General features: G+C 41.4%; 1 protein-coding gene across 5 annotated transcripts in view; it reads right to left on the minus strand.

Annotated features, from left to right (window-relative positions):
* ULK2 (unc-51 like autophagy activating kinase 2) overlaps positions 1-12,972 on the minus strand; it is a 56,351-nt gene that overhangs the window by 19,714 nt on the left and 23,665 nt on the right. For all 5 annotated transcript variants that reach the window (XM_065911217.1, XM_065911215.1, XM_065911214.1 and 2 more), the window contains 2 exons: positions 9,116-9,287; positions 1,773-1,833 (listed from right to left, as the gene is read on the minus strand). In XM_065911217.1, the coding sequence (XP_065767289.1) occupies positions 1,773-1,833; positions 9,116-9,287 (233 nt within the window). The remainder of the gene's footprint in view (positions 1-1,772; positions 1,834-9,115; positions 9,288-12,972) is intronic.

Genomic DNA, 12,972 nt, shown 5'->3' on the forward strand with positions numbered 1-12,972 from the left:
AATCATCATAAATGATGGAGCATTTGTCAACATCCAACACCCTTTCATGATAAAAACTACTAAATAAAACAGGAATAAAAGGAAATTATCTCAACAATAATAAAGGTATATATGAAAAGCCCACAGCTGACAACATATTTAATGGTGAAAGACAGAAAGTGTTTCCTCTATGATCAGGGATGAGTTAAGAATGGCCTCTCTCAACAATTCTATTCACTATAGAATTCCTAGCCAGAGCAATTGGGCAAGAAAAAGAAATAAAAGACATTCAAACTGGAAAGGAAGAAATAAAATTATCTCTTCACAGACAGCATGATCATAAATGTAGAAAACTAAAGATTTCACATACAAGGGGAAAAAAAAAGACATCAGAACTAGTAAACTCACCAAAGTTGCAGGATATAAAATCAACAAACAGAAAAATCAGTTGTATTTTCCATATATTAACAACAAATAATCCAAAAAGGAAATTAAGACAACAATCTCACTGATACTAGTATCAAAAAGAATAGAATTTGAGAAATAAGTCTAACCAAGGAGATAAAAGACTTGCATGATAAAAACTACAAAACATTGTTAAATGTAATTAAAGAAGACACCTGATATTCATAGATTGGAAAACTTAAATATTAAGATGTCAACAGTAATACCCAAAGTGTTTTATACAGATTAGTGCTGTCCCTATCAAAATCCCAATGGCTATTTTTATATAAATAGAAAAAAAATCTATCCTAAAATTCATATGGACTCTGCATGGACCCTGAATAGTCAGAATAATCATGGAAAATAATAAAATTGGAGGTCTCAGTCTTTTTATTTATATTTTAGGCTGTGCCACATGGGCTTGATGGAGAAGGCAATGGCAACCCACTCTGGTACTCCTGCGTGGAAAATTCCATGGACGGAGGAGCCTGGTAGGCTGCAGTCCACGGGGTCGCTAAGAGTCAGACATGACTGAGCGACTTCACTTTCACTTTTCACTTTCATGCATTGGAGAAGGAAATGGCACCCCACTCCAGTGTTCTTGCCTGGAGAATCCCAGGGACAGGGGAGCCTGATGAGCTGCCATCTATGGGGTTGCACAGAGTTGGACACGACTGAAGCAACTTAGCAGCAGCAGCATGGGCTTGAGGGATCTTAGTTCCCAAATCAGGGATTGAACCCACTGAGAGTGCCAAGTCCTAAGCACTAAACCACCAGGGAATTCTGCGAGATCACATACTTCTTGATTTCAAAACATACTACAAAGCTACAGTAGTCAAAACAGTGTGGCACTGGCATAAAGACAGACCTATAGACCAACAGAGAACTCAGAAACAAACTCTTGCATTTATGAATAAGTGATCTTTGACAAGGGTGCCAACATCACTCAATGGAGAAAGGAGAGTCTCTTCAGCAAATACTGCTGGGAAAACTAGATATCCACCAGCCAAAATTGAAACTGGACCTTCTCTTATGCCACATACAAAAACCACCTAAAAACAGATTAAAGATCTAAATACAACAACATAATGTATAACCATACATCCATGTGGAGACCATATATGGAGACCTATTGTACAACACTGTGAATATGCTGTTTTTGAACTCAAACTGAAAAATAGTTAAGACAGCAATTTTTCATTTCTTTTTTTTACAATTTTAAAAAATGTTTAAAGAAAGAAACCGTTGTGAAACAAAATACATTTTAGAATCAAGAATAGAGTTCTGTAACTTCACTCAAACACACAAAAAATATGAAAAAATGTTTAGTGAAATACATGCAGACATACCCTCCACACACCAAGAACTCATTAGAAGCACGTCTGCCAGCAGTTCCGATTGGCATATCATCTGAAGAAAAAAAGAGAAAAATACAACCAGTTTTGCTAAACCACCTGCTTAAAAGTGTTTACTGTTCCAACTTGACTATTAGGAAACAATTTGGTCACAATACAAATTTACCATTTGCTTATGTTGTGATTTTGCAACAATAAGCTAGTAGGGAACACTGCACCCAGTTGAACCCACAGGCTGCCAACATCAGGTTTTTTCAAGGTAAACTGTCATGCTTATTGCAATGAGTATGTATTTCTCCACCATTTAATATGTGCAAAATCTGTGCTACTGTTTTTACCATGTTCCGTTTCACATGGCACTGACAAAGGTTTTAGGTGTTGTTCTCCTAACCCCAATTTGCTATAAACACTGTGGGCTTTACTGAACTACTCTGCAGAGTGTGGTGACTTAAGAACATGTGTGTCACCTTCTAGTACAGCTGCCTGCACCCCGAGTCCAGTTCACTCTAACGCTGGAGCATCCCCACTCCTGCATGACACTCTCCTGGGTCTTGCATGGGTGGCTGAACAAGATGTCATGAAGCTGGGCCTCCTGGACACAGATGCCACAGGGAGTCTTCATGCTCAGACATCACCCATCTACGGGAACAGAGTGCAGCTCAGAACACAGGGTCTCTCATCCCTTACCACCTCTACACCCATCAGATCACACTGCCCTGTGTGACCTTTACATGGTTGCAAAGGTATAATTCATATGTGGTGATATGAAATAGTACTGTTGACTAATAATATAAATTTTTAAAAATAAACTATGGTAACTTCAAAATACTCAAAAAGGAAAAAAATACTCACAATCCTCCCTTTGAATGGCCCTATATGCAACTGAGGAATATCAATACATTTATTTTTGTCCCTGCTGTCATGAAGCTTACACTCTAGTAGTGAAAAAAGGTTAACAGTAGCAGGAAGTGATAAGATGTATAAAAGGAAAATAAGTCAGGGTAAGGGGATAGAGAGGGCCACAAAGAAGTCAGTTTTAAAGACAACAGTTGCCCAAGGGTAATGGAGAAAACAGGGCAGAGGGGACAGGGTTAGAAGCTGGAGTTCACCTCTCCATTTTGCAGCTTTGAGTTTGGAATCATATATCACTGTGAAACAAAACTAAGAAGAAAAGAACAATCCCTAGAAATTAAAAATAAAATGAAGTGATGGAACCTAATCATGTATCAGCTCGGTAACATAACTACCAGAGGGGAATGCTTTCAAGTGACTTTAAACTCGGAAATTTAATTGAACATTCCTAATGGCTAACTAAAGAGCCTCTTGATGAAAGTGAAAGAGGAGAGTGAAAAAGTTGGCTTAAAGCTCAACATTCAGAAAACTAAGATCATGGCATCCGGTCCTATCACTTCATGGCAAATAGATGGGGAAACAGTGGACAGTGGCTGACTTTATTTTTCTGGGCTCCAAAATCACTGCAGATGGTGATTGGAGCAACGAAATTAAAAGATGCTTACTCCTTGGAAGGAAAGTTATGACCAACCTAGACAGCATATTAAAAAGCAGAGACATTACTCTGCCAACAAAGGTCTGTCTAGTCAAGGCTATGGTTTTTCCAGTGATCATGTATGGATGTGAGAGTTGGACTATAAAGAAAGCTGAGTGCTGAAGAACTGATGCTTTTGAACTGTGGTGTTGGGGAAGACTCTTGAAAGTCCCTTGGACTGCAAGGAGATCCAACCAGCCCATCCTAAAGGAGATCAGTACTGGGTGTTCATTGGAAAGACTGATGTTGAAGCCAATACTTTGGCCACCTGATGCGAAGAGCTGACTCATTGGAAAATCCCCTGATGCTGGGAAAGACTGAGGGCAGGAGGAGAAGGGGACGACAGAGGATGAGATGGTTGGATGACTTCATCGACTTGATGGACATGGGTTTGGGTGGACTCCGGGAGATGGTGACGGACAGGGAGGCCTGGCGTGCTGCGGTTCATGGGGTCGCAAAGAGTCGGCCACAACTGAGCGACTGAACTAACTAATGGCTGAGTCTTTGTTGGGGGATTTGAGCAGCCCCTCAAAAAGGAAGCTGTCTGAGACAATGACTCAGACTGATGACCCAGTGTAGACTCACTGTCCATAAGATCTGCCACACACGAAGCTTTCAAATAACATCTTAACTGCTAATTCTAAATTATGAGCATGTGACCATCACCAAACATTCAAAGAAAGAATCTAAATGAAAAACTAGACTCTAAAACAAACTGGAGGAAAAAAAGAACTAAACATTTTACAGGGAAAAGTTTAAAAATGTATAAAGTGTGTTCAGAGAGAAAATAGTGCATCTTGAAACAAAAATAACAATACTGAGAGGGAGATAAAAAGAACTTCTAAAAATTGAAAAGATGAGAGCATAATAAGTAAAAAACCCAATAGAAGATTAATGAAATAAAATTCACATTTTATGGCAAGGCAAGAGAAATTTAAACAAAAGTTCTCTCTGCTCATTTGGGTCTCCTCCCTTCCTTTTAGTGGATATTTTGCACCTGCATTAACCAGACCTCCTTAGGAAATAACCTTCCCTCTTAATCTTGTAAGGGGTCAGCACAACAACCCACCACTGACTTTTTACATGCAGACCTGGATTGGGTAGCTAGCAACATGTCATTTGATGTACAGCCCCTATATAATTGTGCTTTGACCGGTAACAAGTAGAACAGTCCTTATTAACTTTTCATCAAGAGAACATTAAGGAAACTTTCCTAAAAGTAGAGCAATACAACAAAAACATGAAAAATCAGACAAAGAAGGTTAAGAAAATCAGGAGTATGCTCAGGTATGTGTTACATGAGTAGTGTTAAGTTGTACAGATGTTTTAAATGTTTCCTTCAGAGACCTCCAGTTCCTGATTTCACATGTAAGGAGCTTGGAAGTCATCCTTCCATCTTGATAAGTGAAAACTCTTTTTGGCTCCAGAGGAAACAGGAGGACCCTGGGCGAAGAGATGTCCCCAAGACTGCAGAAACAGGCACACACAGAGAGGACTGGTTTCCCTGGGAAGGGACTCATCAACCGAAACGACTATCGAAACCAGAGCCAGGGCAGGAACACCTGAATGAGAACTGACAACTTGCTGGAGCCTCGGGGCAGACAGCTCTGAAAGCTGAAAACTCCAGCGAGACGCAGTCATAGGAGCAGTACAGGGCTGTCAGACTGACCTCTGGGAGCCCAGGCAGACTGCCACAGTAAATGTGGAGAAAGATACTTTCCTGCCTGGAGCGGGGGAGGAGGCTTCTGTGGAACAAGGCCAGTCCCCAAGGGACATGTACTAACCCGAGTTCACCGGCTAGGGCTGAACACAGAGCCTCAATGACCTGCAGATGGGGAACCCCCAACTCCAGGCCTCTCCAGCCACCCTGTCCCACCTCAGACAAGAGAAGAAACGGTGAAATAGCTCTGAAGTTCACAAACCAAAGGCTCAGGCTCCATGAAAGTGTGTGAAAGTCGCTCAGCCATGTCTGACTCTACGCTCCATGAAAGGCAGAGCCTTAACCACAGGGCTGCCTCCTCCTCACCACATCAGTAACAACCACAGCTCTAACGGCCTGTGGACAGCACTTACCTACCCCACCCCAGCCCTCGATATGTCAGATGCAGCTATCTAGACACAAGTACAAACCACATCAAAGGCAAAAAAACACCCTGAAGAGGCAGAGCATCAGAACCAGACACAGTAGGGATGCTGGGATCCCCAGATCCGGAATTTAAAATGATGATGATTATCATGTGTGTGTGTGCTCTCAGTCGTGTCCGACTCTTTGTGACCATAGGAACTGTGGCCCACCAGATTCCTCTGTCCATGGCATTTCCCTTGCAAGAATACTGGAGTGGGCTGCCATTTCCTTCTCCGAATGGATTAATATACTAAGGGCCCTAATGGAAAAAGCAGACAGCACACAAGAACACATGGGGAATAAAAGCAGAGATGGAAATCCTAAGAAAGAATCAAGAAGAAATGCTAGAGATAAAAAACACTGTAACAGGAATGAAGAATGTCTCTGGGAGGCTTATTAGTAGACTGGGCATGTTTGAGGAAAGGATCTCTGAGCCAGAGGATTATTTCAACAAAATCCTTGAAAACCAAAAAATAAAGACTTAAAAAAAAAAGAACAGAATATCCAAGGTTTGTGGGACAACTGCAAAAGGTGTAACATGTGCAAAATGGTGATTCCAGTAGGAGAAGAGAGAGAGGAACAGAAGGAACTATCTGAAACAATGAGAATTTCCCCAGATTAATGTCAGTCATCAAGCCCCAGATCTAGGAAGCTCAGAGGACACTCAGCAGGGTAAATGCCCCAAACAACTACACACTGGCATGTCATTTTAAAATTCTAGAAAACCAAAAATAAAGAAAAAATTCTGAAAGAAGCCAGAGGAGAGAAACACCTATAGAGGAATAAAAACAGAATTACAGACTTCTCCGAAACCTCAAAAACCAAAAGAGAGTGGAACCAAATACTTAAGGTGTTGAGAGAAATAAACCACCAACTTAGGATTTCATACCCTGCAAAATTATTCTCCAAAATGAAGGAGAAATATAGACTCTCAGACAAGCAAAAATTGAGGGGACTTGTTGCCAGTAGATCTGCCTTGTAAGAAGTTCTTTAGAAGAAAAATAATATAGATCAGAAAACTGAACCTACACAAAGTAAGGAAGAGCACTGAAGAAGGAATAGGTGAAAGTAAAATGAAAACTTTTATTTTGATTATTCTTAACTGATCTAATAGGTAACAGTTTGTTCAACAGCAACGATGTACTCAGTTATGTGTGTTTCCCTCCATGCCCTATGTGTATACATATATATATATATGCTTGTGTATGCTTATATATAAGTGAAATTAACGACAACAAAGATACAGGGAGGAAGGAATTAGGGTTATTTTGTTATTATAAGATACCCACAATATTCATAAATGGTATGGTGTATTTCAAAATTGACATGGATTAGTTACACATGTATACTGCAAATCTAAGACAAATCAACCACTCAAAAAAATAAAAAAGAAGTATAACTGATATGCTAAGAAAGGAAAGAAAACAGAACCTTAATAAATGGTCAATTAAAACCACAAAAGGTAGAAAAAGAGTAGAAGACAAACAGGAAGGCAGATCAAGAACAACAATAGAAAACATGAATGTGGTAGGCACTAATCCGGGTGTATCATCAATAATCACTTTTAAGATCAATGGTTGCACAGGTAAAAGAGGTTCAAAGAAGACATACAGGTGGCCAACAGGTAAAGGAAAAGGTGCTCAACGTGGCTAGTTATCAGAGAAATGCAAATCAAAACCACAGTGAGGTAATCACTTCACGCCAGTCTGAAGGCTCCTATCACCAAGACTACACATCAAAAATGCTGGACAGGGTGTGGGAGAAAGGAACCCTCCTACACTCTACACTGTAAAGATTCTGTCACTGAACACGTCTTAGAGAATCAACACAATTCCAATCAAAATCCCCAAATGGCTTTTTTGTAGCATTTTCAAGTCAAAATTAAACTACATGGTGGGAAAGGGGCCAAGAATAGCCTGGGTGATTCCACAGAATTCTTGGGTGCCCCCTCACCTTCACCTGACCCCATATTACACACATACAATGAAACAAACCCTTTATATAAGCCTGATGGGGCATGTCTGGGATTGCATATAAATGAAGAAAAGACAGAACATTCAATAAATAATCCTGGGGTAACTGATAGAACTCTTATCATCTATACAAATGAGTTTCAGGTAAAGTTAAATATGGAAAAAATAATGAAAATCTCTAGAAGGCACCATGGTACTACTGGGGCAGCATGACAGGACACTGCTGCTAGCGGCTATAGGCTACAACTTGCTTGTACGAACATTTTGCAGAGCTGAAGTTGTACACATCTACAGCCACCTGGAGGAAATCTGGCACAAGGACATCTGTTACCACATATTCTGAACAGTAAAAAGATGGAAATGATCCAAGTCACAATCAGTAGGGAGACGGATAAACTATGGTTCAGTTGTACTATTTTTAATATAAAATTCATAAGTTAAAATGAACTAGATACACACCTAGCTATATATCTAGATACACAGCAAAAATAGGAATAAAAAAGCAAACTACAGAAACAAATATTCTATTTGTTTACTTAAAACTGTACATTTACTTAAAACTGTAACATCAAAAAAATACTGTTTTTTTTTAGATACAGGCATATTAGAATTGTAATATAAATCAAGAAGAAGAATATATCTCTGGCAAGATTAGAATGAGGCCAGGTGCTCTGTCTGTACCTACAGCATTGAATACCTTTAAAAAGACATCTAAAACATCCATGGCAAAATGGCGACATAAATAAAATTAGCATGGTGGACCATTTGAGTATCTGCTGTATTATTTGGTTTGAAATATTTCACAATTTAAAACTTTTAATTACTTTTTCAGTAAGGTAAAACCACCATACAGGATGATTTCTAAAGGCAACTCCCAGCTCTCGGTGCTCTGGTCAGAACCTGCCACCTGCTATTACATGCTATGCATGATTCCCCTGCCCCAGCCAAGCAGCCCTAAAGTGTGTCTGGTCTGAGGTCGCAGCTTCATGACAGCTAGTAAGGGGCTAATGTAAGCAGCTATTAAATATGTATTTGACAAACATCCTGAGACCTCTTGACACAGACTTCTCCAGCTTCCTACATCTGCACACAGTCAACCTGATACTATTAAATCATTAAAGTCTTTAAGTTTCCAGCTCTTCTGATCCTACTCCTCTGCAGCCAAACCCTAGTTCCTTCTTTTTTATGGTTCTAACTTCTCTTCTCGTAGGTCTCCCAGTGCCCTGCACTACTCCACAGAATCCTGCCTTGGATTCAGGCAGCCTGGATTCTGCTCCCTTTATAAAACATCCTTCCTGTGTGTTTATGAAGCTCATTCCTGAACTCTGGCCAGCATCTCCTGAAGCACAGCCAGACTGTTTGTAAGACCTTTGACTCCCAGATTTTTTCCAAAAGAGGTCTTCCTTTAGATTCTTTCCTTAAATTTAATCTTTCTCATTCTGCTGGCTTCTCCACTCCTTTCTGTTTGGATACAAACAGAATTTGAGGTCATTTCCTGCAAAGTTTCCATCTACCTTCAGAATCCAAGGTTACTGTCACAGGAATGTAGGCATATAGTTCTGGGAATTTCATCAACTAAATAAAATGTCCATTTGGAAAGGTGTCCTACACACAAGAGCGTGACATAAAGGTTAAAAAATACTAGTCTAGTAAATTCAGAAATACAATGTGTACAAGCAGAAAAGATTCTCACATGAGTGGTCTGACGAGATGTTGTGTGGAACCAAAACAAAGTCATCCGTGTCACAAGAAGAGTTCTTGCTACTAGTACTGGCAGAATCTTTGGACACCTGGAGATAGTTGGGAGGACCCAATGGTGGGGAGGATAAGTTTTCTTCCTGAATATGCTGCATATCTGGAAGGGACTAAAATTAATAACATAAAATTAAAAGTGGCCTCAATAAAATGCAAGTCAGAACAGCCATTAGACTAAGGAATATTTTTTGCATGAAAGTGGCACAGAGTTCAATTTCATTGAAGATTTTAAAAATCTCTTTGGAAAACCTTTCCCTTAGAGATGCACAGTTTAAGGTGTGTTTGCATAACACCATCTAAAATGTTTCCCAAAAGTGATACTTAAAACACATCACACCTCTTATCACGTGCACAGGTCTGCCTCCCCTGAAAGGTCCGCTGTGAATCTGTATCATGTCCCATCCTCGCTTCAGCTCATGGCCTAGCAAAGCAGATACTCAATATCTGCTTACCTAATGACTAAAACAAAATGTCCAGGGACTTGAATGACATTCTGCACACAGTTTTCAATCTCCAATGAAGAAAAATTCTAAAAGGGAAAAGCCAAAAAAAAAAAAAAAAGGGAAAAGCCAGAGACTATGTTATACAAAAAAGTAACTAAATCAGTAAGGATAACTGTGTATAAGCACAGGGAATAACTAACACTTCCAGAAAAAAAGATTTAGAAAGCCTTACAGGTTTGGGTGTGTTCCCTTTGTTTTCTTTTTTGTCAGGGGAAGGAGTTGATTTGTGGAAGATACACCTGTAAGGGATTTGTGGAAGATGGGACCATAAGGGAAGAAAAGCGTATGAATATATTGAATAGATCCTTGGGCACAAGTAGCTATATTCCTCTTGGCACTTGCCTAGTTCAAGGACACAGTAGTCACAACTTTAACCGAATATCTTCATCATACAACAGTCTCCTAAAACAATGAACTTCGTAACTTACTGTGTTAGGTCCCCATTACCCTGTTTAACCTTTGTTTCTATTTAAGAAAAATACTACAAAATGCTCTGTAAAGCCCAGTTTTAAACCACTACTATTTCTTCGAATGTCACTGCACAGTGAAACCAGTCTCAAATCTCCTTATCACTTCTCTCTGTGTGTGTGTGTGTGACATATACATGATATAAATTCTCTTATCACTTTTTGAAGAGCACTTATGCTTCAAGGTTACAAACAGAGTGGAAGTTGGAGGAAGTAACATTACAGAGCACTCACCACGGGCTTTGCACTGAGCTTGCCACTGGGCCCTGTTAAGAGCTTTCCATGTATTATCTAACTCCAGCCCTATTCTGATATCCATTTCATACATAAACAAACAAAACTCAGAAGAGAGAACAGGTGAGCGGGCCAGGTTCCAAGCACCTAACTCCACCAATTCTTCCCTGTGCCCTTGCTCCCCAGGCAGGGACTCTCTCAATGTCTCCCTTTGCTATTTATAAAATTACCTTCATCCACAGCCACCTGTGTGGAAGAGATGCTTCTCAGGTTCAAAGGTCATCTTCCACTAATTCTCTTCCCTCTTCAAGGAACCTGATCAACTCCCCTCTGCTTTCCCCTCTGCACACAAACATGTTTAATTTCTTCACATCTCAAATCAATATAACTCTCTCAATTATCATCTTATCTCCCTTCTTCACTTAACAATGTTTCTTGAAATTTTAGTTTTCACTGACTCAAATTCCTCACCTCCAAAGTATCACTTGCTGCTGCTGCTGCTAAGTCACTTCAGTTGTGTCCAACTCTGTACAACCCCACAGATGGCAGCCCACCAGGCTCCTCCGTCCCCGGGATTCTCCAGGCAAGATCACTGGAGTGGGTTGCCATTTCCTTCTCCAATGCATGAAAGTGAAAAGTGAAGTCACTCAGTCATGTCCGACTCCTCGAAACCCCATGGACTGTAGCCTACAAGGCTCCTCTGTCCATGGGATTTTCCAGGCAAGAATATTGGAGTGGGTTGCCACTTCCTTCTCCTAAAGTATCACTTTACTCACCACAAGCCTCTTTCTGCCTTCAACCCTCCAATGAAACTGCCTTTACTAAGCTTTCCAATGATTCCACTGCCAGGTCTGTGGACCCTCTGCTACTCCTTCAGGTACTGGACTCTGCTTCCCAGACACTGGGCCCCCAGCCCTCCATTCAGGGACCCTGCTCTCTGTTTCCCTTTCTACTTCTCAGTCTCTTTTGCCCCTCTAAGGAGACCGGTGGAGTATGAGTTTCCCCAGTGCCACCCTGGCCTCCAACCCTCACAGTTTACACCCACCTGGGGCCCACTATCGCCTTCCTATATCAACTACCCCTGCAGAGTGCTGACTCCTGAGCTCAGATCTGCCCCTGGGCCTGCACATCACAGTGCATCATTCTTGTGCTCCCCCTCTAAGTGGCTCCATCAACTCACAACACTCAGGCCCCATCAAGACTTTCCTCTTCCCTTAGGTCCCAAATTCAAGCAATCTCTAAGCACTGCAGATTCCTCATCCTGCTCTTCCTGGCCCCTTGTCCTTCCCTTTCCTACTGCTGACTTAGTTCAGGCCCTCATTCTCAAAAACAAACAAAGCAAACCCCAAAACAGTGCAATGGTCACAGGCTGTTCTCTTTGCTTTGGGGAGAGAGGCCTCTCTTCTGATCTTCCATCCAATCCCCCACCTGCTTACAGAGGAATTTATTTGCTAAAACACACAGTGGATCAGGTCACACCTCCACTTAAAGCCACTCAAATGTCTCAGCACACACAGCCTGCTCTGCTTATAGCCCAGATTCTGCCAGGACGCAGACTGGCCCCACCCCGGCTCCACTCGCCCCCCAGCACCTCACCTTGTTCTCTGCACCCTCAGGCTGGGCCATGAGAGGAGCCTGTCCCACAGTGCTTCCTGCAACGCCAGAGGGTTCAGCTCTGTACAGCATGGCGGCCATCAGTTATAGCTGGTTATGAACATGTGACATGTAGCCAGGAAGACTACCTAGTTGAATCTGCAAATCACTTAATTCTAACAAACATACGTGGCCATGGTGGGCTACAGACTGCTGCAACAGGTCATGGCTCCATGGGGATTCCTCTGCTTACATTACCACTCTTACAAATTCAAAACTTAGCTCAATGTCTCTGCTGAGGGTCTCTGCAAGCTCTCAGTCTGATGTCATGGCCTCATCTCCAGTCCCACAAGCAAGAAGAGGCATGAGGCATCTGCCTCCCACAGGCTGCTCCACCGGCCTCTCCTCCACACAACCAAACCCAGAGCTGCTCAACAAAGGGACCTGCCCTGTCACTGGTATCAACCAAAACTTCACACAAAGTGGGCATTAAAGACATTTAATTAAAAGAGTAGATATTTAAGAAGTATTATCTACATAGCATTTAGCTTATAGCCAGTATCAGATCTAACAGAAATATTTGAAATTTTTTGTTCCAGTTTTTGTTTTTCACCTTTCAAAGACTTCTCTGGAGTAAAGTAGCAGCTGGGTATTTTGGGAGAATGTAAAGAACAGACTGTCACACGGGCGTGCCTGCCTGCATCCCCCTCAGTACAGGAGTCCAGCCCAGCCCCAGGAGGGAAGGAGTGCATGCAGGATGTCACCTCACTGTTGCGGATTATGTTGACACAAGGCCTATCAGATCACTCCACTTTCTAATCTCTAATTGGAAATTATACAGAAACATTCCTGCTCTCCTTTTTATTTCCAGATTTGTTATTTTCACTTCAAGCATGAGCTCTTCATAAAGGTCTTCTAAAAAAAGGTTTTTCCACCAAAGTTCTGGAGCTTCTCAGGTGGTGCTAGTGGTAAAGAACCCACCTGCTAATGCAGGAGAT

Source organism: Muntiacus reevesi, chromosome 18, assembly GCF_963930625.1.
Source record: "Muntiacus reevesi chromosome 18, mMunRee1.1, whole genome shotgun sequence".
Lineage (NCBI taxonomy): Eukaryota > Metazoa > Chordata > Mammalia > Artiodactyla > Cervidae > Muntiacus > Muntiacus reevesi.